Raw genomic sequence first — 27,742 nt, forward strand, 5'->3', positions numbered from 1 at the left:
GTTCGTTCGGAAGGTGATGATAGATCAGTGTTCACAAACATCGCCTCTGAGGGTATTGGCAGGATGAAACAGGAAGGGAACACAGATGTGTCAGTTCTCCGAAGAGGTCACAGATCATCTTTGTCTACTGCGCGCTTGTTTGAGCCGGGGATATATAAAGTAAGTTTAACGGAGATGACGACGGGAGGGGGATTTAGGATTGAGACCCGAGTACAGTATTTCTTTCCCTGGAACATTGTCTCCGCTTTCAGCTCGGACCTATCTTTCGTAGTTATTATTGAGTTGTCGATAGATAGCTAATGCCCAGTCGCGAACACGATATCAGTATCGTCCAGTGGAAGTGTTCCAAACCGCGTCCGAGGGAACATAGGTTGAAAGCGGTGCCAAAGCCGCGAATGGTCATCCTCAGTCCAGTGTCTCCCTCAAGTTGTTTGATCTGAACCAAGAACCTGGTTTCCCTCTAAGTTGACACTCTGAGTGTCCTTCGTGGCAACCATGGTGTTGTTTGTTCTGGGCGCCGAGTCCTGTGGGAGTACAAGCTCAGCGTACGTTCTGAAGCCAGCCCTCGCGATTGCCGGATCGTTTCAACCGCGAGGGTATAGAAGAAGGTGCGCCCTTACCTTTGCTGACGCTGTCTCTTTGTCTTTGCCGTTCTGGTACCCAACGGGTCGGACTCGTTCGTATGACTGCAATCGGGTGAAAACCCCCTTGCAGATGTTCGCAGCCATTATCTCAAGTCAGTTGTGGATGTTTCGAGTTGCGCCGATCAAGTTTGGGCACGTATGGAACGACACTTGAAGTGCGAAGTCGCAGAGGCAGAAGTTAGGAGGAATGCAGTGCCATTTTGAAATCAGCTCGGCTGAGAGTTGGTTTTATACATCGCTGAATTCCAAAGTGGCCTGACCACACTCTCTTGTCATTGGTGTGAAGTTGCAATTGGTCCTGCTTGTCTCAGAATACTGCCAGTGCACTGTTCTGTAGTAGTTTTGGCCCCGTCACCGCTGCAAGTTCTGCAGCCATGCCTTTCATGGTGTCAGGGTCGTCTATTTTCCCAGCTTCCCAATCTCGAAGGTCCTATAATGCAGTTAATAATATGCTCATATTCATTCATCGACTGGAAGCCTTCTACCTCTAACTCAATCAGAGTGTTGCCTACGAGCAGACGCCAGTGGTCGAGATCGAGCCGATTCACCTCATCTTTCGTCAGCACGCCGGGTATTTCGTAATCAAACAGGGATCCTTCGGGTATTTCTGCATCTTCTTCATCGCTTGGGGCTTCGTCGAATTCCAGGTCCTGTTCATCGTCGAACATCTTTCCTCGTTCCTTCGTAGTTTTTGGAGCACTGCTGCTGCTGCTATCCGAAGTTGCCGCCACTGCTACTTGGTGTACGGCGGTCTCTGCAACACCGAGTCCTTGTTTTCGATCGCGGGACGGAGAGAAATATTTCCTCTTATCGAGCTCCTGGCGGTATTTATCATCGAAAAGGTTCCATTCATAGCTCTCAGGGTCTAACACATTGTCAGCTGGCAATTTAAGCATGGACACACGTTAACAAACCCAGCATGTAGGTCGGAGTGAAAGCGGCTTTGTATCGCATCTTCGTGCACGAGTGGATGTAGTACCCTGTTGGTGGTGAGCAAAGGAAGACGAAAGAAAGCACTCAACATACCCATGTAATAGTACTCGTAGCCAACCTCTGTTGCAAGCAATATCTCTCGAAGCGCGCTCATCTTTCCCAAGTCCCAAGCTTCGTATTCAGGATCATAGCTTGTGGAATGAGCAATATATTCCGAGATGAGGAGGACCTAAACTTACAAGAGATAGACTGAGCTGACGGCGTGAGGCAAAAGATCCAGAACTGCCACAGCCACCAGCTTCCCGTCGAGACGATAGCATTGGTGATAGGAGCCCAATTTGAGTGTCTTGCCATTGATCTTGAGAATCTTCCGGTCAAGGCCAGTGCAGAGAAATCGCTTGAAGTCGGATTCCTTCCACCGGGATGCAGGGTCTTTGTGTACCCGTAACTGATATTTCAGGAAGATTTCATATCTGGCAGTTGTGAGACGTGGTCATCAAAGCTCATACTAGTACTGACTTCTCTTTTGTGAAACTATCACCTTCGAGGTTGACTTCAAACCTATGAGCAGGTTCGATGGGGGTGCCGGTCTTTTTGCCCACTGGGCGTTTGATGTTGTCATATTCCGCTTTGTGGACGGCAATAGACAGGTCGAATTTGTCCCTCAAACGGCGCTTTTCCCTGTGAATGTTAGCTGCATATTTGCAACCAGTTGCTTTCAACTTGCTCTCTTGACTGTGGACACAGCATGGCGGCCTTTCCCTTGTACTCTGGACCGAGTACGTAGTCATTCCATCGGTTGATCGCTCGTCGTTGGTCCTTCCGGGCCTGGAACTCTGCCGCCTTCAGACTGTGGATGTTAGTGAACTTCCACCATATTGTTTCTGTTGCAGAATGGCCCATACCGTATCGTGTAGTGGGGACAACATGACCGCAAGAGATCAGGTTTGTAATAGAGCGAGCCTGACCTTCTCCAGCCCCTGTCCATCAGGTATTGATAGTGATCGACCCGCATGTTGTCACACGACATGTAATACGAGGAGCCTGCAATTCCGGTAAGACTTCTGCAAAAGGAACCACGGACAGGGGCCATGTGGCAAATGATACCCAGCCCTTGGAGAAGGTGACGACCTACTGCCTGTGGCATTTTTGCAATATCCACACCAATTCTTCCTCTGATAGCCTGATCACAGTCAGAGTCAATGGGATGGTCAACACAAGCAGCCAGCCTCGCTGAACAGGTGGGCACCATAGAATCATGGCGCGGTTCATGCGGGTCGGGCCACGCCTCATGTCTGGGAAGGGTCTAAGGTCAGGTGTCCGTCTCAAATGCCACGTACCGAGAGGCTTCAAAAGTGAGATTTCGTTTGTCATGATCAACCCTGGGCACTAGTGGAACCCCTGCTCAAGCCGAAGAAGGAATATCTCGACTTCCCGTCACACGAGAGTATTGACAGCCGGTCTCCCAGCAAGTCAAACGACGGCTCTCTTCTGGCTCAATATGATGATACCTGACCCCGATTGGCAGGCAGACAACGACGTATCTCCCCTGTTATCCACGGTACAGGCAGTCTGTAAAGAGGGCATCAAAGGAGGAGCAATTCATCAGCAGGGGAACGCACGGTCATATCCAGGCGGCACACACGGTGGAACTCGTTCGTGGGATATGCACACGACTGGGCTCAAGGCAGCCAATTGAGGATACACTGGCCGTGTTCGGCGTGCTGGACCTTGAAGGCTGGGACACGACGCAGCAGTCGTCCAGGGAAAGAACCCCCACTCCCTGCCTGGATCTTGGGCGCTCGCGTGAGCAGTCTGAGGAGGGGCGCTGTTAGCTTCGAGGCGAACTGAAGGTGCTTGAAAGTGCGGTATTACAGGCGATCAAGCCGAGGGACCGTATCTGGAAGCGTCAAGGCAAGCAAAAAAGGTGGTTAGGAGGGATGAGGACGGGGGGTCGAGTATCAGGATTTAGACCAGTATAAACGTGAAGACGAGCACGTGTACGTCCGTCGTGTGCTTCGATTCGGAGGGGGAATGGCGTGGAAGCGGTGGAAGCGGTGGAAGTGGGACACGGAAGTGGTTTGGAGTGACATGGGCCAGCGCAGTCAAGACGGAGAGGCAAGGCACCGCTGCATGGGCCGCAGTGGCGGCAGCAGCGTGAGCGAACCAGATGTGCTGGAGCCAGCCCTCAGATGCCGTTTTGGAAGCCAGATAGAATAATACCAACAACAATCCCACTCGAGACGGAGAGAGTGGTGGTTGCGGGCAGCCAGTCTAGCTGCCTCCGTCAATGAAAGGCATGAAAGGCACAGGCAGGAGGCTCACTAGGCGTGGGTTCCCTGTCCCCTGGCAGGCTGGCACCGCTGGAGCTGCTACTGGTGGGAAACTGCGATTCGCCTTCGCCGCTACTGATGTTTTTTTTCGTGCTCCCCCATGCGTGTCCACCCACCATGCACCTGCACCTCCGAGAGTCACTGCCAAAAAAACTAAAACCTACCCAGAGGCTACATAACTATGGTTGTTCCCTTGCTCAGGATGCTCTACACGTCAACCTCGTTCCCTCAGCCCCGTGCCACACGGGACTGAAGGTCTCCCTCATTCATGCGCTGCATCGCACACCCGGCTGCTATCTTCACCATGGGTCATCTTTGATCCCTTTGTCTTCTCTTCCCAGAGACTGACCTCGCCGCCTGGCACCGGAGCAGCTCGATAGTGTTCCCACGTGCCCTTCCTTCACCGTCTCTTTTCACGTTCGCTTTTGCCCTTTGTTAGCCTAGCATTTTCCTCAGCGACAAGCCGTACCCAAACGGTCCTCTCTTCAATTTCTGGCTTGTGGTCGTCCGCCCCCGGCGTCGTGACGGCCTCCATCACCATGGCCAAAGAAATGTCCATGACCTCTCGTACTGGCACGGCCAACCAGCGTACGTATCCCACTGTTTTTTGGGCTCGGTTTGAATTTCTCGGGCTCATGGTGTCGCAGGATATGGAACCAAGGGCGAGAGACTGGTCGCCGGTATTGTCCCCCTGTCTGCAGACAAGACCCGAGTTCTCCTGATCCAATCCTCCCGGCGGAATGGCTGGGTCCTTCCCAAAGGCGGATGGGAATTGGACGAGTCGTCAGCGTCAGTTGCCGCTGTTCGAGAAGCGTGGGAGGAAGCCGGGATCATCTGCAAGGTCGAAAGAGACCTGGGTCACATCCCCGACACTAGGCCCACGACTGCCGTTACGAAACACGCTCCTAAAGCAAGTTACCACTTCTTCGAAGCCATCGTGACCGAGGAAAAGGATAACTGGCCCGAGAAAAATAAGAGATCCAGGCAATGGTACGCTTATGCACAAGCCGTCCAGCTGTTGAACTCCCGGCCCGAGTTGTTGGAGGCTTTGAGGAGGAGTTCGGTCAAGAAATGAAAAGGAATGGACGACCGGTTGAGACTAGAGACAGCATACATCAACGCTGGATAGAGAAGGGCCCCAAGAGGAGTCTTTCGGAAGATGGCGGCTACGTGGCTTCACTGTCGTCTTCCTGCTTTGTTAGCCCTGACAGACAATCTGACGGACTACAGCAGGCTTTGGGTGGTTGGCATTGAGTGCATTAGCTCAAGCATCGAATAGAAGAATCCAGAGCTCACATGAGCAAACTGCATCCGGTGCTGTGAACGCATCGGCCCCTTGGATCAAGGGCGACATATGCAGTGGTGAACTGGCAAAACAAAACCATGGGCATTACATTTCCCCCAAATGATAGCGTGAATATCATTTGGGACACTATACTCAGTCACTATCCGTTCGTGAACCAATCGAATTATTGCCCATCAGCACGATATGAGTGTTCTGGTTGTTTTGGGGCCGAACGTTAGTGGGCGTTTCGGCAACCCAATGCACAGGTATGGATGATGCTGCATGATAGACACTGATTCAGGTGCAGGAGAAGGATACATTGGTTCTGTACCTAACTGTATGGGAGGAGTTGTGTGTTGGCCGCCACTGGTTTCGTCTGGGTCTATGTACAATATCCATGCCACCCTGAGCTCGCCGTGAGGACTCCGCAATAGTAGACCTTTCTTTGGTCCCCCGTCTGCATCACGGAAACTCATTCATCTCTTTAGTGCTCCAAGTCGACGGGGAAGTTGCCAGCCTCACGTTGGTCGTCCCATCTATGAACCCACGAGCTAGGGCACAAGGATCGATATGCCAGATAGAACTGAGACCGGTCAGCATTCGACTTCCGTTCTTGTGGCTGTGTGCATGTACCTGTCTGCATGGCTTGAAATCTTCGCCCTTTGCAAGGATGCACTTGTGATAGTCGACGTAGTTTTGCCAGCAATGTTTTGTCCTATGATTCCCCATGGTTAGGCGGCTGGATGTCTTCGGTCGCTGCAGAAAGGAGCATACTGGTTCTGGTTAGGGAAGCGGGCGTCGTAACCAGCTATCGCGGCGTCAGTCCAAGAGCTGCAAAGCAGTCATAGATTTTGAGTTCTTCATACCCGTCACGAACTTGAAGGGTTTGGTGACATTTCCACCAAGCTCATCGGCGTCAGGAATCTCGATTTGAGTCATCTTGGCGGTTGGCAGGATCGTCCTATGGCTGCGGTGGAATATCGAAAGGAAGCACGAGTGCTGAGGTTGGGTTGAAGAGGGTAGCTTCAGAGGGGAGGTTGTCACCTGAGGCCTGCAGCGAGATGGAAAGTCGGAGGTTGCAGGAGCTACTAAGGCCAACAAGCGTGGCCTGATCCTGATTGGCTGTCGTGCGACGGAGAGCTTGGGAGCAACTTCAACTGCGACTCCAACGTCACTCTTTCATTGTCCCAAAGACCTATCTTTTCAGCTTCGCTCTCTACTCTCCACTCCGCCTCCTAGCATACGGCAAGGATGAACGCTGCAAGACTCTTGAGGCTCCAGCCTCTTCGGGCAGCTGGCATGCGGCAAGCTGCCTTCCGCCAATCCGCCCAGAAACAGACTGGCAGACCGTTCCACAACACCCGAACCAGGTTCAGGGCCAAGGTGAGCAGGATATGTCCAGGATGCCTGGAGGCTGATGCTAATCTTCATCAACAGGAGGATGACCAAAGCGGTATGATATCACCACTTAGACCATTGAGCGTGCAATTGATGTTGACAACCCCAGCACACACCATCACCCAAAGAATCCGCATGCTCAAGAGAATTCCTCCTGAGCTTCTCCCTCTCGGCGTGGTCATCTCGTACGTATATCCTGCCCCAGCGAAGAGAAAAATAGATTTGCAACAAAACATCGGGCTTCGAAACAGATGCTGATGTGTATTGTTTTATTAGCTTCGCCTTGTTTGCAGCTTGCTTTGCTATGGGCAGGAAGCTCATGACCGACCGGACCCTTCGCTTGCAGAGGTCTTCACAGAAACATTGAAGAGGCTACGACAACGTCTGGGGTTCGACAGCAGCGAAGGCACGTGCGAACGAGAGACAGTCTGTGTTGTCAGGTCCTAAATTGCTAAGAACGGAGTTGTTACAGAGCATTGAAGAGACGTGTATATAACCTCTGCAGCCAGAAGAGAAATTCACAGTCTTTTCTGGGATTCGTTGACACCACCTTCATCTTCCCCTCGGTATCCCTTTCCAGCGACCTTAGTAGTGGCAAATGGTTCTACTTTGCCAGCCCGTATCATCCCCTTTTCGGCGCTTTCCGTTCAGCAAATGGTTGTGAGTCTTTCGTTGACGCGGGCTGGGGGATTTGATGTTGAAGGGACTGAATTGCTTCATTTCCCAGAGTTTGGAAACCGATTGTTTCCAGCAATATGCCTGGCGCCATGGTTATGTGCGCCTTTGTCAGAGGATTGCTGTTGTTTTGGAGCTTGTCTGACCACGTGGTGGCGTTAACTTCGTCCAAATCTATCCTTCTCTCACTCGGGCTTGGGCCCAGCAACATCAAGGCCCTCCAATCCATCCATGGGATCAGCAGGTCTCTCGTTCTTTGCGCTTTCCACAGCAGCTTTATCCTCGTTTGCTGTCCCGTACTTGGCGAGATAATCCTCCTTCGTACCGAATATTAGCGCTCGTGTTTTCATGATTTTGCAAACGGACAAGCAAGAATCGAGGCATCAACATGATTCAGTCGCACTTACCTGTTCCCAAATAGCCGTGGTGCTACCTAGCCCAGCTTCTCCGATATCCTTCCTGTCCGGTTTTGCCATGGCCACCTTGATAACCCGCCCGTAGAGCTCACTCTGGTCCATATTGTCGATTGCTTCCTTCGCATCGGCGGCATCCTCGAATTCCACGTATCCAAAGCCACGGTGTAGATCTGTCGAAGACGGCGCCTCAGGCTTGGGCAGGGTGATGTCCACTATTTCGCCAAATGGGACGAATGCCTCCGAGAGAGTTGTGGCGGTCACAAGAGTGGTGTCGAGACCGCAACGTAGATGGTACTGTTCGGGCGGGTTGGTCCCTCCGCCATCCTCGTGCTGCTTCACGCCGTGGCAGAGTCGAAGGAGGCTGAAAGTCAGAAAAAATGTGGAATACCAAAATCACGTGGTTCGATATCTCTCGCCTTCGCCGTGCTGCGGCTGCGGAGTTCAAACATTGGGGGTTGTCAGGGATGACGCTGGGAGGCCACTAACCGTTTTGTGGCCCTAAAACCTTCTGGACAAACGACGGTGTCCAGATCAGAAAGTCGAAATAATACCCAGACGCATCAGCGTGGAAGATGAGAACAGCTGCTTGCTGAGTTGTGATTCTCCTGTCCACCTGTTCACTTGAAGCTGTTCTCCTCTCTGCTGCATGACTTAGACTTTCTTTACTTCCCTTGACCTTCTTGTTCTCCCTCGACCAGCACTGCACCACGTCCGTCATGGTGCGCCTTAGGGAAATTCCACGCACAGCGACTTTCGCGTGGTCCCCCGATGCGCCATCTTCTTGGATCGCAACTGGCACGAAATCGGGTGCTGTCGACGTCGATTTTAGCAATGAGACTTGTCTAGAACTGTGGGATCTGGCATTGGAAGGTGGTGAACAGGGTCAAGAATTGCAGCCCTCCATCACCCTGCCTACGGAAACGGGGTACGTGCTTCTCCCTGTGGCCAAATCATCTGCTAATTAGCCGCAGCTTTCACGACCTTGCCTGGACGCCGGCGCAGGCTGGACACAAGAGAGGGATCATTGCAGGAGCATTTGACAATGGGTCACTAGGCCTGTGGGACGCGGAGAAGGCCCTCACCAACACAGCGGAAGCCTCCATTTTCACCAACAAGATACACAGCGGAGCAATCAAGGCCTTGCAATTCAATCCCAAGATACAGAACTTTCTCGCAACGGGTGGTGCCAAGGGGGAACTGTTCATTTCAGATCTGAACCACCTTGATGCTCCCATACGACTTGGAAGCACGGCTGCTCGGGCAGACGATATCGATTGCCTCGACTGGAATAAAAGAGTCTCAAATATCCTGGTCACCGGAAGCAGTGGTGGTTTCGTAACAGTATGGGACATGAAAACGAGGAAAGAGAGCTTGACGCTCAACAACTTTCAACGGAAACCGGCCAGCGCTATTGCGTGGGATCCTGAAAAGCCCACACGATTAATCACTGCTGTACCTCTGGAGCAAGAGCCGGTCATCTTGGTCTGGGACCTGAGAAACTCGAACGCCCCAGAGAAGGTGCTTCGTGGTCATGACTCGGGAGTCCTTTCAGTTGCTTGGTGCCCGCAGGACCACGACCTTTTGCTCTCTTGCGGGAAGGACAACAGAACGATCTTGTGGAATCCCCAGACCGGAGAAGCGTATGGCGACTATCCAGTCGTGACCAACTGGACCTTTCAGACCAGATGGAACCCCCACAACCCGAACATGTTTGCGACAGCCTCCTTCGATGGCAAGCTGCAGATCCAGACCCTGCAGAGCACCAATCCGAGCAACACTCAGACAGACCAGAGTCAGGCGGCGGACGGCGAGGACTTCTTCTCCAAAGCTCAGACGCAGCCTCAGACTTCGTCTTTCTCGCTTCTCAAAGCGCCCAAGTGGCTCGAGCGACCTGTTTCTGTATCGTTCGGCTTTGGTGGAAGAATCATTAGTGTCAAACAAGCAGAGCCTGGCAAATCGAGGGCTTCAAAGATCTGTATCAGCAAATTCGAGGTCGATTCGAATGTCGGGAGCGCGACCGAAACCTTCGAGAAAGCCCTTCAGTCTGGGGACCTCACGAGCTTGTGCGAGGACAGGGTTGCATCTGCAAAAACCGAGGAGGAGAAAGCTGACTGGAAAGTCATCGAGACCCTGGTATCCAAGAACCCCCGAGCAGAGCTGGTGAAATACTTGGGCTTTGAAGACACCACCGAGGACAGCTCAAATGGCGTGGAGCAGCAGCAACAGCAGCAGCCGCCTTCGGGAGCTGATAATTCAGAAGAGCAAAAGCCGTCTGTCAACGGCGCCTCCAAATCCCACAAACGATTTCAGTCCATTTTCGCAAGCTCGGCCGACGGAGACTTTCTGGCAGAGTTGGCGGCTACGAAGGGTACCAGGACCAACAACCCCTTCCAGATCTATACGGGTTCCGAGTCGCAGGCCGACCGACAGATCACAAGGGCCTTGATCTTGGGGCAATTTGAGAAAGCTCTGGACGTATGTTTGCAGGAGAACAGGATGTCGGATGCTTTCATGATCGCCATCTGTGGTGGTGAAGCCTGTATCAAGAAAGCCCAAGAAGCATATCTCGCGAAACAGTCTGGCGGATCAAACTACCTGCGTCTCCTCGCTTCGGTCGTCGGCAAAAATTTGTGGGATACAGTTCACAATGCCGACCTCGCGAATTGGAAGGAAGTCATGGCAACACTGTGTACATTCGCTGATGAGCAGGAGTTTCCAGATCTTTGCGAGGCGCTTGGAGATAGGATCGAGGAACAGATCGATGATCTGTCTTCGGTCTCTCGGAAAGATGCCTCTTTCTGCTTCTTGGCTGGTTCCAAGTTGGAGAAGGTGGTCGCCATCTGGATCCAGGAGCTCAAAGAGCACGAGGAGGCAGGGGCCTCGGAAGCAGACGCATCTTCCGCATTTTCCTTGCACGCCCGCGGTCTCCAAGACTTCATTGAAAAGGTGACCATCTTCCGACAGGTGGTCAACTTCAAAGACGCGGAGCTGACCAAAACCGGGGACTGGAAGCTGGAAGCCCTGTACGGTAAATATCTGGAATATGCTGACATTGTAGCTGGTTCTGGCCAGCTCGATGTTGCTCAGAAATATCTTGATCTTCTTCCGGCAAACTATCCAGGAGCGGATGTCGCAAGAAGCCGGATCCAACAAGCCAGGAAGAAAACAGCCGCTCCTGCTGCTGTGCCTCAAGCTACGCCTATAACGACAAGGAGCAAGCCTCTTCCTGGCACGTCACAATTCCAACCTCCGGTAACAGCATTTACTCCGCCAACTCCTCAAGTTCCGACTCCTTATGGTGCAAGCAACCTGCAACCCAGCAATCCCTACGCGCCACCCACGGCCACCAGTGCCCCCTCAAATCCATATGCGCCCGTTGGTGGTAGCTATCAACCTCCACAACAAATGAGAATGCCTCCAGGCCCTCCTCCCCCCGGCCCATACGGCATTCCACAGGCCAACCCTATTCAACCACCTCCTAGGTACAATCAATCTCCAGCGATCCCTCCTCCGTCTCAAGACAAAAGTATGTCCAACTGGAATGATATACCGGAGGGCTTCGTCAAACCCCCTACCTCGAGAAGAGGCACGCCTAGCGTTCCACCTCAGCCGGCACAAAATCCATTCAGTCCACCACCGGCACAGATAACGTCTCCTCCCACCGCTCCGCCTTTTGGTTCAAGACAGAGAGCCTCGCCCGTTCCCCCTCCACCCAAAGGGACGGGTGCACCTCCACGGGTGACGTCTCCTCTAGGTGGTCAACCTCCTTTTGAGCGACCTTCATCGGCAAGCAATCCTTACGCACCGCCAGCCGTAACTTCTCCGCCCCTCGGACAGAATATCATGTCACCGCCGATTCCCAGGGGTCCGTCCCCATACAACGCGCCTCCCTCTCACGCCCCTACAGCCCCTAATAGATATGCCCCGGCGACAAGTACTCAGCAGACAGGTGCTCCCAACACGCGTCCATCTATCGCACCGCCTCCCCAAGGTTCATCCTTCCAAGCGCCTACCCCTCCGGCAAACCCCTATGCTCCGACCCAGCAATCGCAGCCACCTCGACAGACGAGCTACGGCCCACCCCAACCAACTCAAACGCCGCAGTCAGCCACGGCGCCGCCGATGCCGATACCGACACCACAGCAACAATTTATATCCACTGGACCGCCTGCTGCAGGAAGCGGACCTGCAGCGCAAGGACCACCTTCCCGGCCCGGCACGGCGGGCTCAAACAGAGCCTCCGCCGCTCCTCCAGCGCGGAAGTATCGTAAGTTGAACAGAGATTCCCTTGACCGGTTTTTTGAGCTAACGATTTTTGCCGCAGCCAAGGGCGACCGGACACATATATCACCCTCCGCTCAACCAATCTTTACCATTTTGTCGTCCGAAATGGCGCGTGTCAAAGCCCGAGCTCCACAGTCGTTCAAAGCACAAGTGGTTGATACTGAGAAACGGCTTGACATCCTTTTTGATCATTTGAACAACGAGGATCTGCTCAAACCGGATACGGTGGCGCAGCTGGTTGAGTTGGCCCAGGCACTGGAAGGAAGGGATTTTGTTCGGGCGCAGGAGATTCAGATGGACGTGCATACGAACAAGGTGGAGGAGTGTGGTCACTGGATGGTGGGTGTGAAGAGGTTGGTGGGCATGTGTCGGGCTACCCCTTGAAAAGGTTCACCGACAGCACCCACAGGCTGCGATGATGATGGAAGATTTTCTACGAATGAGTATGAACACGAATTCCATGGTCGAACGGTTGAATTTAGACCAGTGTGTGGATTTACGTCCTCCGGCAAGAGTGCAAGAGTGCGAAATTGCCCAGCTAAACGACTACCTATATTTTAGGGGACGGCGACGATGCTGGACGGCTCTTACTTCTTCGGAGCTTGGAGTACCGCGATGTAGACGATGTAGAGTCAACGCATGCACGAGTCACTCACTTCCTCACTTCCTCATCCACGGACGAATGAAGACTAGATTGAAAAGACAAGCGGAAAATGGGGGGCCTCTCGCTACATTAATATGTATCCTGATATGGACAATCTTCCTCATCGTCAGTCGGTATTCAGGGATGGTCTGTGGTCACCGCCAGCCTCGCGACCTGGTTGTCTCGTTCGATATATTATCAACACCCACTCACATACGGGGAAATTCTCACGCTGTAATATGTAGTCGCTCGATCAAACCGTCCCCTGTGCCTGTGTGTACCGGCTGACTGTCTGTCTGACTGGTAGGACCCCACACGACCAGGCCAGCCACTCCAGGCCAGGGAGTCCGTATGTGCATATGTACAGTACAGCAAGTACGTCAGCTTACATACAGTTCGGCTCCGAAGTTGGGTCCAAGCCCACAATAGGTGTGTATAAGGCGGGTTGGCTGGCTGGCTGGCTGGCTGGTTGGCTGGCCAGATCAGAGAGAGAAGAAGTCCCATGAGCAAAGCGACCCAACCCCATCAACGGACAAGTATCGCTCGACAGAGCGAGAACGAGAGAGAGAAGATGATGACGACGACGACGACGACGTCAAGACCACCGCCGCTCCGCACCGCCCTGATCGGCCTCTCGTCCTCGCCGACCGGCTACGGCTGGCTCAACCACTTCCACCTGCGGGCTCTGCAGGCACGCCCGGACACTTTCGAGATCGTCGCCGTGCTGGGCTCGTCGCCGGATAGCGCGCAACGGGCCATCGCGACGCACGGCCTGTCCGTCTCCACGGTCCGCGCCTACGGCTCGCCGCATGACCTGGCGCAGGACGAGGCGGTCGAGTTTGCCGTGGTCGGCGTCAAGGTGCCCCTCCACCGCGCCGTGCTCGTTCCATCGCTGCTGTCCGACCGGTCGAGCGTGAAGGGCGTGTTCGTCGAGTGGCCGATCGGCGTCTCGCTGGCGGAGAGCGAGGACATCGTGCGGCGCACACGCGACCGCGGGGTTCCTCTCCACCGCACGGCCGTCGGACTGCAGGGTCGTTTCTCCGCCGTCACGCAGCGGATCGCGCAGCTCGTGCGCGCCGGCCGGGTGGGGAGGGTTCTCAGCACGACGGTGGTGGGCACGGTGCCGACGGGGGGCGGGACGGTCGAGAAGCGCGGCGTGCAGTATGCGCTGGACCCGGCGAACGGGGCCACCATGGTCGACATCCACCTGGCGCATTTTGTCGAGTGTTTGACCTTCGCGTTAGGTGCGGAGGTCGCGACCGTCTCGGCACAGGTGAGGACGATGCACCCGACGACGGACATTGTGGATGATCTCACGGGCGAGGTGGTCGAGAAGGACGCCCCGAAGAGGAGTCCCGACCAGGTCCTCGTTCAGGGGTTGCTGAGGAGGACGAGGAGGTCGAACCTGGACTCGAGATTGAGATCAGACCAGCACGACGAAGGCGAAGGCGGTGGAGCAGGGGCAGGAGGAGGAGGAAAAGGAGAAGAAGATGACAGCGTCTACAGCATCCACATGCGCGGCGGCACCAGCATCGCCGGCGGCATGACCTGGCTGATCTACGGCACGGCGGGCGAGATGGCGATCACCAGTCCCGTACACATGATCCCGCACATCAACGTGCCGGCGCCGTGGAAGATCCGGACCAAGACGACGAGGGAAAACGACAGCAAAGAAGAGGAGGTAGAGGAAGAGGAAGTCTCGGAGCAAGGTCCCCAGGGGCAGCAGCCCGCCGTGGCGAGACTCTGGGATGCGTTCGTGGGTGCTCAGGAGGAGGAGCAGCAAGGCAGCTGGCCGGATTTTGAACACGGCTTGAAGATCCATCGCGTGGTCGACGCCGTGTGGACGAGCAGTCGAGACGGGCGGGTGGTGGAGGTGTCCTGATGTCCTTCGACCTTCAAGCAAGAGGAGGAAGCGAGTTGGATTTGAACGACGGACGGAGCGACGGGCATGAGGGAATTAGTGACTCAATGAATGAATGCATGGGTAGATAGATGGATGGATAAAAGGATAGAAAGTCAACTCCCGTCTTCTCCTCGTGTCTCATGTTCATAGTTATATACATAGAGGGGGTATTCGAAAGAGAAAGAAAAGCAAACCGTGGCCAGGGTAGATATATGTATATATGTCCTCGCTTTCATCCCGACGTTCTCTCGTGTGTATATAATATCAAAACAGGTCTTTTGAGGATCAACACAAAAACGGTAAGATGGAAAAAACACTTTTCTCTTCCTTTGGTCTCTGTTTCGCTTGCAACGTCTAGAGGAGGACAATTGCGTTCTCGACGCACCAATCTATGGGCATGGGTTTCAGGCTAGCCAAGAATTCTCCAACAGAACACAGCCACAGCCACAGCCACAAGAACAGTGACACCCGTCATGCGTCCGCGACATGTTTAGCCTTCTCAGCATCTTCGGCTTTGATGGCGTGCCGGTCTCCCTGAGCGGGCAGATCATGGTGACTGCGCGAGCTGGCCGCGGTCGAGTCGCCCGTGCCGCCGTTGGTTGCCTTGCGGATCATATCTGAGTGTTCACCGATGCCGTAGCGGTGTTCTTTGGGGATGTTGGGATCGATGCCGGCGTGGTCCGGATTTTGCGGGGTCCAGGCTAGGTAGTCGCGACGAACCTGTCAAGAAGAAGTTGGTCATTAGTTTTACGTTGCTCCTACAATTTGCTTTTTGGGGGAAGGGTTCATGAAGTGTGGGAGAAGTTAGTGCACAGACATACCTCGACGTAATCATAGGCAAACTCGCCGAGCTGGTCATCGTCCATTCCGAGCAGTTCGGCCTCTTCTGACGCACGCAGGTGCAGGCCTGGAATGAAATTGACAATGTAGGCGAGGATGGCGCTGACGACAAAGGCGTAGCCTGTACATGCCACGACATAGGCGAGTTGGATGTAGAACTGGCGATAGTTGCCGATCGGCCAGCCCCCAATGCCCGTGCCTGTCGTCGGATTGGGGACGCCGGTGTTGACGCCGTCGAGACCGACGATATAGTCGACGCCAAAGAGAGCGTTGAACATCAGACCGATCATCCCAGCAACGCCGTGCTCGGCAAACACGTCCATGGAGTCGTCGATCCGGATCCAATATTTGACTAGAAACGAACGGTTAGTACCCACTGAAGGTGGAATAATCTGGATGATATCTCACTCTTGGTGGCAAAGTTACACCCAATGCCGGTGACAATGCCCAGCACCACACTGCCCCATGTATCGAGATATCCAGACGCCGGCGTGGCAGCCACAAGTCCAGAGATGGTACCCGAACACCAGCCGACCATGGACCATTTCCGAGCCAGCCTGAAATCGAGAAGAACCCAAGCGGCTGCGGCAAATGTGGCCGTGAGATTCGAGTTCCAGCAAGCCATGACCGCCCTGAGGTTGGCTCCAAAGGAAGAACCGACGTTGAAACCCAGCCAGCCAAACCAGAGCAGGACCGTCCCCAGCAGGATAAATGAAACGTTGTGGGGGCGGAAGTTGAGCATCATCTTCTCCTGCCTCTTTCCCAGGACCATGGAATAGGCCAAAGCAGACATGCCCGAGCCGATCTCGACGGGCCCTCCACCCGCGTAGTCCATGACGCCGTATTTAAACGCCCACCCATTGGCGTTCCATGCCCAGCAAGCGATCGGGTTGTATACGAGGGTGGCCCAGAGGAAGGTCCACACGAGGAAAGGCATCAGTCGACCACGCTCCGCCACGGCACCTGCAACGATGGCGGCGGTTACGCAGCAGAATTGCATCTGTGATTTCCACTAATCAGATTGTGGAACCGCGCAGGAGTATCGGCAATGCTCACCTGGTAGAACGAGTAGAGGAGACTAGGAATCAGAGGTGACCCAGGACTGGGGTTCCCAAGAGTCCGTTTCAGGCCAAAATGGACCAGGTCGCCAATGAAGCCGCTTTGACCGGTTGGCGAGAAGGTGAGTGAATACCCCCAGAAGTACCACTGAAAGTTGATGACGCTGCCGGCCGCCATGCAAGCCCACATCAGAGACAAGGCCGACTTTCGTCGTGCCAGACCCGAGTAGAGAAATCCGAGGCCCGGCACCATGATCAACACCAGACATGATGAGAGGATGATATATGCCTGGTCGCCCGACTGGTACCATTTGTTCAGATTCTCCGTTCCTGTGTTGTGGTCAGAGGGTCCGCCGCCGTCCGCACGTGGTCAGCAGACGTACTTGAGTCTCCTCCTGTTCTCACATTTGTGGCCAAAGTATAGTCGGCTGGCGCACCGGTCCAGTTATAGGAAGCATAATGAGGAAGGAAGTCGGCGATACCGCTCGACGACATTTTGGCGGTGCCCCAGAGTTGTTGAGATAGGGTCTGCGAAGGAAGGGTGCCTCAGTCGGGCGTTCTCGACGTAATGAAACCCTCGGGTGGGCCAGCTCGAAATATATACCTCGCCGCAAGAGGAGAGCAGAAGCAATCGCTCACAGTCAGTAGCCGAAAGGAGACTATCCACCAGTCTTCTGAACGATGAGGCAATGTAGTTGGTTTTTGTGGCAGTTGATAAGGGCGCAGACGACACGTGAGATATGAACATCCAAGACTGACAAGCATACGAGACAAGAGATATGGCACGGGATGGAGGCTGTCTTCCAAGACAGTACGGCCCCAGGGAGTTTGTTTGAAGAAGAACGACAAGACCGAGCTAGCAGCATCATAAGGTGAACTGAACGGCATTGGATAGTTGGGACAGTGGACATCTGCATGGGAGTGGGAAAAGTTCGGAGCGTCATGGGTCAGCATGGGAGTGGGAGCGACGAGGTCTGGAGCTCTTGCATCTGGGACACTCTCGATGGGGTAAAGATCACGGCGATCGAGTGGACCGCACGTCACAGGGATCAGGAGGGAGGAGGAGGTATGTCACTGGTGGTCACCGTGGCTGATGCGATAACCTGCTCCTTGAGGTATTTTTTGGTGTCCCATCTCTTTCCCTTTTCCTCCTTCTTCGATGAGGTGGAACATGATGGCGAGCCTGAAGTGCCTGGGGTGGTTTTGCCCGGACTGCGGCTTGTTTGGAAATTTTGTGGGGTTTCGTAGCTAGTCTGCGATGTGCGTTGGAGGTTAGCCGCCACGGACCGGGAACCGAGGAAAAGAAACAATGCCAGAAATGACCATGACGAAAAAAACAGATCCGTATCTGCGGTCTGGGTGCCAGTCGGGTGTCTTGGCAGCAAAAGAAATTGCTCCGGCACTCGACGGCTTTGGGGCCCGAGATGCACAGCCTGTCAGCCTGATCCTGTTGTGCTGTGGTGAGTGGTTGGCTGCCGTTTGTTATCAATGACAATGTGTGCATCAAAGGTGCCCAGCCAGCGCCAGAGCCTTGGCCGGGGAATGAATCTCTCATATCAATTCCATCAGTCGATCGCAAGGCTTCCCCTGCAGGAGCCCTTGACTGAATGACAGACAGACAGATGACAATACCGGTTGCCCGATATCGGCAGAACTGGTAAGTGACATAGGTTCGAGTAAAAGGGGAACAACGGCATGGCCTGCTCAACTCCAGCCCATCAAAGACGACGAAGAGAAAATTTTCAGTTGAGAGAGATTTTTCGTCGCGTAATGCCAAGAGACAGCTCTTAAAGATGCCGGCAGTGAGGAGGAATTTCTTCTGCTGCTCAACGGCTCTCAACCAGCTCGCAATCAACGTGCGTGTGTGGTTACTCATTTCATCGACCAGCAGTTCAAAGATAGACGTTGAAAAGGCCCAATGAGAGAAGGCCGCCTTATCAGAGTTTCGTGATTTTCGTGCAGGACCGGCTGCAGGGATGCGCCTTGCAAGTCACTCATTAGCTTCATGCAAGGGCCCAAGTCCCGCATTTGTTAATTGCTATTATTTTGTCTTTTACCCGAGCAAAAGGCAGACGTCAGAAGCACGTGAGCATGCATCTCAGCTTTTCTCGATCGGGCGAGCGGGCGGGCTTGTTCCAAGATCTCCACTCCCATCTACTGGACAAAGCAACACCTGGGGTCATGGGGAAAACAAAAAAAAGTTATGGTAATCTGGAACGCCTGGGATGTGTATGGTTCTCCTTTACACCTCTCATGTCACGCCGATCAAAGAAAAATTTCGTGCTGTCGCTTCAAAAATTCCAAGATCAAGCGTCGCTTACTGAATGGTGGTGGTGGCGCGTCTTGTGCTCCTCAAAAAATCGAACCATCAGGGACTGTCAAAAAGGAGGAGAGCAGCTATGAGCACGTCCCCAAGCCACCCTTTGGAGATGCTTGACCTGTGTCCTTATCAGTATGTCTTTGTCTTCGTCCTTTTTCTGCGTCACCACCCACCCGATCGGCGTGGTCTGTCCCTGTTCGCCGAATGACCTTCTGAGGTCAAGCTCCCCTCCCCAGAGAATCATGCCACTTTTGTGTTGTATTGTTGTTCTCGACAAAGATCTCGATCTCCGAGCTAGGTATGTACGTAGTGGTGGCACGTGCTGTGTGTGCTGTCTGTCCTTTTGCAGATGCAAGGCTCTCGACCAGCAACACCGGGAGTGACCGGTCGGCTCCCAGAAGCAGACTAAGCGCGACCCAACCTGAGAACCGCACACACACACATACACACGCCAATGGAAACGAGGCGGGAGCCCAACTGAGCAGAAACCCCCCAGAGCGCGCTTGAACCCCGTTGGGCTGGCCGATCATTGGTAGGAGGGACATGTGGTCTGCTCGGGACGTACTCTAGCTCTTGGCGGAGGGTAAGGAGGGCAGGGTGCCAGCCTTGCACATTGGAGTGAGTCGTGCTGGACCATGGTGTATTCCTGACTTCGTCTCATCCTGGAGCTCTGTAATACTGTACAGTCTGTCTCCGCGCTGGTGTTGATCGCTGTGGGCACCACTACACGTGTACGTATATACATATATGCTCATCCAACCTCTCGAGGCGGTTCTTTCACGGCATTCGAGTGGCTCTCTGTCAGATCCGATCTCCTGACAGCTCTGGAAGCTGGGGGCTGCACTCGTCATCGGCTTATGTACCTACCTAGGGCATGCATCTTCGTCCCGACCCTCCAGCACTCAAAAGACCAATGGCGCCATACTAGTGTCGGCTTGCCTCGTGCAGCGGCTGGCCTGTCGGACAAGGCTAGACGAGCACCGGACTCAAATGATGGAATCTCACTCGACTGGGTGCTCTATCTGCTGGCTGTTCATTGGCTGGTGGAGCTCAAAGTGGGTGGAACTGTCACAGGCTCAGTTCGGCTCGCTGGAGCGTCATTGATGGTGAAGGTGACGGCTCAAGGCTGCCCTGGAGCAGGTTCAAGCAGACAGGAAAGGAACGAGCAGAGCGGGAATAACCTGTGAAGCTATCAAGAGGTTGAAGCCAAAGTGCTGCAACAAGTTTCACGCGCAGAATGCTCGTTGGTTTGGACATATTTCATGGGCATTGAGAATCTCCATAATAAACAGCTCCTCTATCGCTGAGTTTGACACACTGCCGGCAAACGCTTGTGAAGTTCCACCTTTCTGTGTCTCTAAAATAGGACTCGAAATCAATTTTCGCTTCACCAACACCTTGCTGCTCAGAATTTCTCTTCGGGCAGCGACCCATACAAGGTCTCAACGATCATTCCAGTGACCTCTGTAGCACGATTAGATTAGCATGCGCTAAACAACAACGACATCTTACAAAACGTCGAGAGACTTACGGTATGGGTCAGCGTTGGATGCTGGTCGTCGGTCCTCAAAGTAGCCCTTGCCTTCACGGGCGCAGGCTCGGGGGATGCGGACAGACGATCCTCGGTCGGCCACACCCCAGGTGAATTTGTCGATGCTGGAAGTCTCGTGCGCACCAGTCATGCGCAGATGGTTGTCTTCACCGTAGACCTTGATATGTTCAACGTGGCGCTTCTCCAACTTCTTCATGGCCTCCTCAATGTATTTCATGCCACCTTCTTCACGCATTTCCTTGGACGACACATTGGTGTGGAGACCAGCTCCATTCCAGTCACCCGGGATAGGCTTGGGTTGGAACGAGACTTTGGCGCCAAATTCTTCGGCGATACGGTGGAGGAGCCATCGCGAGACCCAGAGTTGGTCACCCACTGGACATGTGTCAGTTCATTGTTCTTCAAAAAAGATCCCAAGCCACTGTGCGCGACTTACACTCAATGCCTTCACAAGGACCAACTTGATATTCCCACTGAGCTGGCATCACTTCGGCGTTGGTGCCCGAGATGTTGATGCCGGCATACATGCAGGCCTTGTGGTGTGCCTCCACGATATCACGGCAGTAGACACGGCCAGTGCCCACACCGCAGTAGTAAGGACCCTGTGGGCCGGGGAAGCCACCCTTGGGCCAGCCATATGGCCAGCCGTCGGCCGCCAAGAGAGTGTATTCCTGTTCTAGACCAAACCACACCTTGTGCTTGGCATTGGCGTCCATTAACCGCGCGGCCTCGTGGCGGTAGTTGAACTTGTTGGGAGTTCCATCGGGATCCCAAGTCTCGCACATCACCAGGACGTTTTCGCCTAGACGGATGGGGTCGGGGTACATGGCCACGGGTCGGATGTAGACATCAGAATTGTCGCCCGGAGCCTGGCCGGTTGACGAGCCGTCAAAGTTCCATTCGGGGAGATCGTCGACGCTCTTGGGGGCTTCGCTCAAAGTCTGGAGGTTTCCAAGTCAGCCTGTGGTCATTTCTGCAAGTCATAATGGATTTCGATGTGTCAATTCTCCGGTGGAGCCGCCTTGGATGCTCGCCGTCTATGGCGGCGGATAAATGGGTGTTTAGACGTCGCCTTGGAAGATGCCGAGATCGGGTGGATGGCGATTGGCGCAGGCTAATTCAGGTGGGCGGCGCAGCCTCGGAGGGGTCGAAGGCGGTGGTGGATAAGCCACGCCAGTTAGCCGCACCACACCCAGGGCTTCCCAAGTGGGGTCTCTCCCAGCGCGGCGGTGCACCCGCCTCGTTCTCGTTTCGGGACTTTTTGGGTTTTGGCGGGATTTCGGTGAAGACACGCGCCCTGTGTGGCAATAGGTAGGGTCTCGTGTCGAAATTCCGGATGTAGGCGTCGAGGCACGAGTGAGGTGAAATTCCAAAACAATGTGCTCACCTTTGTCTTGTTTCGGAGGCCGTTTGTTCCATCAATCCAGATGTACTCAGCAAGCACCTTGCCCTTTTGGTCCAGTTTCATGTATTTGGCCAACTGTCAGGAAGAAGAATCAGTGAATGTGTTCCGGACGGTCGTGGGATGTCTGGCGCATTGGCGCGTGGCAGTAGGAGTGGAGCGAGGAGGACTCACGTTGGCCGCATTGGAAACAATGGTAGATTCACCGTCGCCAGCCTAGAAGAGGGTGTCAGTCCGTGTAAACAATACCAGATGATGTGGTGAGGCTCTCGCCCTCAAGGCACAGCGGGGGAAGCTCACCATGGTGAATAGACAAGCAAGTGATCAGACGGAAACAATGTAGGTAGAGAGCGAGGAGAGGGGAACAAAAGGTTCTTGGTGACTGTCGTTCGAAGAGTGAATAAGAAGGGAGGATGAGGAGTAGAAGAAAGAAGATTCGAAAGTGAAGGAGCGATAACGGGGAGGACAAAGAAGAAGCAAGCAAATAAATAAATGTCACAAAGTGCACGGTATTGCCAAATGGCGTATGGTTGCCTTGCACCCTGGATCAGCCTGCGGCATGTAGCCTGCCACCTGCACCTCGCAGTTGGGGGGTGGGAAGAGGGGCCTAGTGGCCTTTGTTCGGGGGCCTTTGGGCATGCCCGCTTGCGCCTCCCCCACCAAAAGGCCTGGTAGCATTGGGACTCTGACGAGCCGAGCTGATACGACGGCGAGCCACGAGCCACTCACATTGCAGCGGGGTCCGTTACTAAAATCGTCAGCTTGACAGTTGGGATTGGAAGGGGTCCAGCCCTTGGTTCAGCACCCATACCACTCATCATAACTCTCCAGCTAGACCGTTGAGGGGCCATGGGGGGAGACAGTTTTCGCGTTGTCCCTACTGGAGCTGCTCGCATCTCCTGATCCTCCCGTCCACTGAGGATTGAGCGAGAATTGACTCTAATCTACTAGCTACAGGGAAGCTCGAGATAAGGAAAAAATCGATCGGACATTCTTCTTGCAATCGCCAACCTCCCTACGTCGCACGTTGCTCAGTGAGCGGCGATGACGAGCGAATTTCAGGGTTGCACACTCGTCACCATCTCTGACTGCCTAGCATCTCCTGTAGGTTGGACTGTCAGCAAGGCCAATAATCCCACTCAGATGCCAATTCCTCCGCGATCTCTCTGAAGTCGCACGAGACATTCCAGATCCAGCTGCCAGTTGCTGTGGAGGTGAGCGAGGCGAGTGAGCAGCTTCAAGGCGAGCAAGCAAACATCCCCACCTTTGTGGACTCTCCGCCTTTACGCATGAACTGCCTGTGGCTGCTGACGGTGTCGCATTATCATCAACCCGAGAGGCCGTTGGTGGCCAGCCTCTACAGTGGCGTCTTTGCCGTTCGGTGTGTCCAGCGACAAGAACACGCAACGCAACACGAGCCATCTGGTGACTACCAGGAAGTAGGCCACAGTCTGGTTTGTCCCGTGTCATCAGACTGGTGTCTTCGTCAGAATTACTAGCCTTGTACGAGGTATTATTTCTTGGTTCTTTTTCTCGCATCTTAGGTTCTGGGCTTCCTGTACCTTGCAGCTGCCAACACCAAAGCACCAAAAGCACATTACCCAATCCATCTATTCAATAGCTGCTGCCCGTCTGGGAGGATTTTTCCCTTGGCCAACATCTTTGTGGAAGTCAGATCCTGTATCCCTTTTGCTCTTTTTCTTCTTGCTAAGCGAGATGTACGTGTATGTGCTGTCTCCTGTGATGCCCCCCGGTCCCTGCGTCCGTCTAATAGCTTTTTGGCGGCATGAACAAAAACAAAAACATCCAACAGAATGGGGTATCTTCGAGCCAGCAACAAAAGAAACGTAACTCTCATGATCCGAAGCCCATGATTTGTGGCGTCACGCCCGCATGCAGCCCCCTCCATCTTCTCGTTTTTCCGCCTCCCCGCATCGGCTGTGCCGCAGCTTATCGTCGACCGTTGATTGGTAAATGGCCTGCAACTGAACATTCACATAAATGACATAATGAGGTTTGGATCGTCAGGGACTTGGAACCGAAGGAGGGGTGGGAAGAGAGGGTCGTTTGGGTGCTGGTGTATTTTCGCTGCGCATCTTGTTGAGCAGGAGTCGCTTTTCTTTTTCCCGTTCCTCGGCCACCTTGTCCTTCTCATACGTCGTCCACAGGTGCAGTGCGTGTTTGCGAGCCTCTGCTAGGTCGGGCAGCATAGGACAGCGGGCTTGAGTCGACTCTGAGCTGCCGTCTTTCCGCTGCTCTTGCAACATCTGAGCTTCTCTGTGACCTTGCGCCATCCTTGCGTGTCGAATCCATCGTTCTGTCTTTTGAGTGTCTCGTACTCGTCGCCGAACACTATTTTGGACTCCTTTGGCTGTAAAGGCACCCAGTCCAAGCACGCCGGAGACAGGCTTCAACACCAACCCGCCGATGCCTCGCGCAACACCTTTGGGCAATGCAGACATGCCATCCTCCTGGACATCGAGGTATGGGATTCGCACGACACCCGTGACGCCGTCGTATAGTCCTAGCCAAAATTCTTTGCCAGCGACCTTGAGGCCCGTGCGAAATCCATCGATACCTTGGGGAGAAGGCCGCACGGTTTTGTCACCATATAGTCGGGGTGCGTTGTGAAACCCGAGAGCAAGGGCATGCCACATTTGTAAGGGCAATGCTGCGATGGCTTTACTGGAATGACCAATGCCTTTCCCCACATCTTTCAGGATTACCACCATTGGCGGCGTCCGATCTGAACTCGTTGTTGTGGTCCTCGACAGCGTGGAGGCGTGCCCGGCCTCGTCCTGGTCGAGACTAGACTGGCCAAAGGGCAACTTCACTGGCTCTGCCTCGCCATGGAAATTGAATTGGCGCATGAGTTTGGCGTGCTCTTTCCTCTGCGCGTCGACAGAGGTGCCGCGTGTGGCCATAGCAATCCGTCCAGGCAGGATCAGTCCGTCGATCGCAGACTTCTGCTTCTGTCTCCGCCTGTGCTTCTCGTAATGTTTGATGTCTCTTTTCGCCGCCTCGTGCATCGTTATCAGCCCATGGCATGCCTCTTGAAAGGCTTGAACGAGCACACCGCCCGCGCCGGTGATCGGCTCCCCAGGTCCTTGGAAGTCGGTCCATTCATGGTTTCTGGCCAATTCCAGGTCTGACCAATGGATCTGTTTACTTTCCACGAGCAAATGCGCGGCCAGTGCCGACAGGCGCGTGCTTGCGTGCCGAGTCTTCCAAACAGCTACACGATCTGGGAAGATATTGCACCGCACCGAATGTGGACCTTCGAGATCCAGGTGTCGATGAAAAGAGTCCACCGCGTTTTCTGCGCCGTCCCCTTCCTCTTGAATGCTTTTTGCAATCGCTTGCGCTTTGGCTTTGGCCTCGGGTTCGAGGCACTGCCGGATGCCGTCGGCGAACTTGTCGCTGTCGAGTTTCTTGAGTGGAAGAGCCTCTTTCGCACCAGCTCCTGCCCTTGCGACCATAGCACTCCAGAAAGGTTGATCTCCAAAGAAAGGGACGATCATTGTTGGCTTACCGAATCTCAGTCCGGCAGCCGTGGTCCCTGCGCCACCGTGGTGGACCACTGCATCAACACGAGGGAAGAGCCAGTCGTGGGGTACGTTATCAATCAAGAAGATGCCATCCGGCCTGTCCATACCGTCACCCATTCCTCCCCATCCTCTGCTGATCACAGCGCGAACATTAGCCTTCTCAACGGCCTCGAAAACCATCTTGGTAAATGCCACTGGGTCACTAATCCCCGAAATCGATCCAAACCCTATGTAGACGATGGGTCGATCATCCGATCTCTCCAGAAATTTAGCTAGGTCTTCTGGAGGATTATAAGATGTTGCTAGATCCAAGAAGACGTAACCTGCGATGTCAATCTCTGCGCCCCAGTCACGAGGCTTCGGAACCAAGCCTGGTGACCAGAGGTATGTTACCGGAACCTTGAGACGAGAGAGTTGGCCGGGTGCCCATAAAGTCGAGACAGGTTCCAAGCCCAGAGTTTGGACACGAAATCGGTTGATTAAATCGCCCAATCCCTGCCATGTCATCAAATCGACCAAGGGATAGCTCATGAAATTTGTGTACCTCTGATCAACATTTGAAGCCTTGATATTGGCCAAGGGGTGTGGGAACGCCTGCGTGGGGGAGTAAGGAAAGGTAAAGACCAAGTGCAGAGGAACACTCAGCTTCTCTGCACAATGATAGTGCGCGAAAGAAGGGGGGTTGGCTATAATTGCGTCGGCCACAAAAGGGGGCCTCGAGCGCATCATTTCCAGGTTGGCGACGTCCGTTTCGTTGTCGGTGGCATTGATGCACGCCCTCCAAAATCCTTGGAACATTTGATACATTGACTCGCGCCGTTTGCCTATCTCTCCAGACTTGACAGTCTCGAGCGACGGAATCAACCCGGGATTTTTGACCATGAATGCCATCAATTCGGACGGATCCCCGCCCACGGAAAAAAATTCGAGACCAACCTCTTTCTCCACGAACTGCTTAAAGGTCGGATGTGAGGCAATCCTTACTCGATGGTTGTATTTGTCCCTCAAGATCTTTCCGATTTTTAGGAAGGGCTGAATGTCGCCACGGCTTCCAATTACCATAATCACAATGTTCATCGAGGGAATGACAAGCTTGTGCTTGTCTCTGAGGAAATCCGCCTTGGCCTTATCCGCCAGTTGTGCCTCCTCCTGATAATCGGGACCGAGCTGGTGTCGAATAGTGGCGCCCAAAGCTTTGGCAAGGTAGCCCGTCTGAGTCGTCTCATTTACCGAGATATTCAATCTGCCATCCCTGGCTATTCTCCCCTGAGATTGAAAGAACTCGTTCCCCACCGTGAGATGCGACGGCCTCTGGTGTGTCCGCACTCGATTGAGTTGAGATTTGGATAGCACATTGTGAGCGGGTTGTGTATGTGCCCTTTGCAATCCAGGAGGGTAGTCCTCATCCGACAAACTCGACGTGTCCGAATCGCTCGACGACGCTCGAGGTTCAGCACTCGGTAAGATAGGGTAGTTCGCTGTGGACCGATGCTCTCTGGCGTGTGCTGATGTTCTTGAGGAAGTAGGGAGAACGACTTCCGTCTCGTACCTGCGCAAAGGGAGGCGCGGCCTTTCATCGTTGCCATTCTGTTCGTGCTCTTGTTCAGCATCTTTGGGAGTTTTTGAATCCTGCGTATGCGACCCACTGTGAAGAGGAGGATCTGAGCGCCCACGAGAGTCGCTGTCTGCTGATTTCGGCCGTTCGGGGTAGGGGAACGATGTAGGAGGAGGATTAAAGGTAGGGCTCGTCTCGTGCTCCACGGCGGAAGATGCCAGAGGCGCGAGCATCTGGGCCATCTGAGGTGTTGTGACGGTTTCCACAGGCACTCGACAGCGTTTTCAAGGCATAATGACCGTTCGGTAGGTATGTTGGGAGTTTCCTGGAGCGGACGTAAAAAGTTGGCTACAGCCTCCAACTTCAAATTTTGCTCAACTGGCCGCCACCCCGGCAACAGTTCTCAGGAAAAGCCCATTAAGCCAGTGGCATAGCTAGAGCCATAACCACAGCGACTGAGAGGGGAAAACAAAAGGAGATGGGTTATGCAGTTGACCACAGATTGGTTTGGGCACCCCAAGTAATAATCGCCGAAACGGTAGGTGATAACCATAATAACAACCTGCGCTCTGTACCCTGTACCTGGCGGGAGTGACCTCATTGCGCTTTGCGTCATGAGGCGCTTCGGTCCCGTCCCCGCCCCAAACCAGGCGGGCGGCTTGCTGAGAGCCAGCGACCAGCACCCCGACCAGGTAAGAGTAATTCCTCGGCTCCTCTACTGAATACTTCTCCTTACCATCATACAGCAACGAGCTGGTTGTTGATCCAAAATGCTACGGGATGTCGTCCAGCAGGAAACTCAATTTTTTCAGTGTCTATCTCAAGCACCTTCTTTTCAGGGCCTCAACAGGGTAGATGCTCGGCGGCGAACGAGTTCAACATTGTGGCTCAGTTCCTGCCACAACCAGAGAACTGCACAGTTCACTTGTCGAATCGACAGAAGCCTTGAACAG

The 27,742-nt window shown here is 54.0% G+C and overlaps 10 protein-coding genes across 10 annotated transcripts; 4 read left to right on the forward strand and 6 right to left on the reverse strand.

Moving 5' to 3' along the window:
- Positions 1-951: 951 nt before the first annotated feature.
- AYL99_10099 (hypothetical protein) lies at positions 952-2,592 on the reverse strand (the record flags this gene model as incomplete). Its single annotated transcript, XM_018841605.1, has 8 exons — positions 952-1,074; positions 1,130-1,509; positions 1,559-1,624; positions 1,671-1,768; positions 1,817-2,050; positions 2,097-2,258; positions 2,314-2,427; positions 2,483-2,592. The coding sequence occupies 8 exons, from the start codon at positions 2,590-2,592 to the stop codon at positions 952-954; spliced, it is 1,287 nt and encodes a 428-aa protein (XP_018689314.1).
- Positions 2,593-4,449: 1,857 nt separating this feature from the next.
- AYL99_10100 (hypothetical protein) lies at positions 4,450-4,985 on the forward strand (the record flags this gene model as incomplete). Its single annotated transcript, XM_018841606.1, has 2 exons — positions 4,450-4,498; positions 4,558-4,985. The coding sequence occupies 2 exons, from the start codon at positions 4,450-4,452 to the stop codon at positions 4,983-4,985; spliced, it is 477 nt and encodes a 158-aa protein (XP_018689315.1).
- A 694-nt stretch (positions 4,986-5,679) lies between these two features.
- Positions 5,680-6,134, reverse strand: AYL99_10101 (cytochrome c oxidase subunit VIb; the record flags this gene model as incomplete). The annotated part of the gene is made up of 4 exons (XM_018841607.1): positions 5,680-5,778; positions 5,829-5,910; positions 5,970-6,003; positions 6,062-6,134. The coding sequence occupies 4 exons, from the start codon at positions 6,132-6,134 to the stop codon at positions 5,680-5,682; spliced, it is 288 nt and encodes a 95-aa protein (XP_018689316.1).
- A 312-nt stretch (positions 6,135-6,446) lies between these two features.
- AYL99_10102 (hypothetical protein) lies at positions 6,447-7,040 on the forward strand (the record flags this gene model as incomplete). The annotated part of the gene is made up of 4 exons (XM_018841608.1): positions 6,447-6,578; positions 6,633-6,648; positions 6,703-6,778; positions 6,887-7,040. 4 exons carry the CDS (start codon positions 6,447-6,449, stop codon positions 7,038-7,040), a joined length of 378 nt encoding a protein of 125 aa, XP_018689317.1.
- Positions 7,041-7,453: 413 nt separating this feature from the next.
- AYL99_10103 (hypothetical protein) lies at positions 7,454-8,332 on the reverse strand (the record flags this gene model as incomplete). Its single annotated transcript, XM_018841609.1, has 3 exons — positions 7,454-7,585; positions 7,676-8,045; positions 8,298-8,332. The coding sequence occupies 3 exons, from the start codon at positions 8,330-8,332 to the stop codon at positions 7,454-7,456; spliced, it is 537 nt and encodes a 178-aa protein (XP_018689318.1).
- A 68-nt stretch (positions 8,333-8,400) lies between these two features.
- Positions 8,401-12,352, forward strand: AYL99_10104 (hypothetical protein; the record flags this gene model as incomplete). Its single annotated transcript, XM_018841610.1, has 3 exons — positions 8,401-8,609; positions 8,656-11,951; positions 12,009-12,352. The coding sequence occupies 3 exons, from the start codon at positions 8,401-8,403 to the stop codon at positions 12,350-12,352; spliced, it is 3,849 nt and encodes a 1,282-aa protein (XP_018689319.1).
- An 830-nt stretch (positions 12,353-13,182) lies between these two features.
- On the forward strand, positions 13,183-14,493 carry AYL99_10105 (hypothetical protein; the record flags this gene model as incomplete). The annotated part of the gene is made up of 1 exon (XM_018841611.1): positions 13,183-14,493. The coding sequence occupies one exon, from the start codon at positions 13,183-13,185 to the stop codon at positions 14,491-14,493; it is 1,311 nt and encodes a 436-aa protein (XP_018689320.1).
- A 492-nt stretch (positions 14,494-14,985) lies between these two features.
- On the reverse strand, positions 14,986-16,907 carry AYL99_10106 (hypothetical protein; the record flags this gene model as incomplete). The annotated part of the gene is made up of 5 exons (XM_018841612.1): positions 14,986-15,234; positions 15,336-15,706; positions 15,763-16,354; positions 16,411-16,742; positions 16,796-16,907. 5 exons carry the CDS (start codon positions 16,905-16,907, stop codon positions 14,986-14,988), a joined length of 1,656 nt encoding a protein of 551 aa, XP_018689321.1.
- Positions 16,908-20,137: 3,230 nt separating this feature from the next.
- On the reverse strand, positions 20,138-21,989 carry AYL99_10107 (glutamine synthetase; the record flags this gene model as incomplete). Its single annotated transcript, XM_018841613.1, has 6 exons — positions 20,138-20,196; positions 20,264-20,659; positions 20,721-21,225; positions 21,672-21,764; positions 21,861-21,902; positions 21,987-21,989. The coding sequence occupies 6 exons, from the start codon at positions 21,987-21,989 to the stop codon at positions 20,138-20,140; spliced, it is 1,098 nt and encodes a 365-aa protein (XP_018689322.1).
- Positions 21,990-23,710: 1,721 nt separating this feature from the next.
- AYL99_10108 (hypothetical protein) lies at positions 23,711-27,031 on the reverse strand (the record flags this gene model as incomplete). Its single annotated transcript, XM_018841614.1, has 1 exon — positions 23,711-27,031. One exon carries the CDS (start codon positions 27,029-27,031, stop codon positions 23,711-23,713), a length of 3,321 nt encoding a protein of 1,106 aa, XP_018689323.1.
- Positions 27,032-27,742: the final 711 nt, after the last annotated feature.

This window comes from Fonsecaea erecta (assembly GCF_001651985.1).
Source record: "Fonsecaea erecta strain CBS 125763 chromosome Unknown Scaff10, whole genome shotgun sequence".
Lineage (NCBI taxonomy): Eukaryota > Fungi > Ascomycota > Eurotiomycetes > Chaetothyriales > Herpotrichiellaceae > Fonsecaea > Fonsecaea erecta.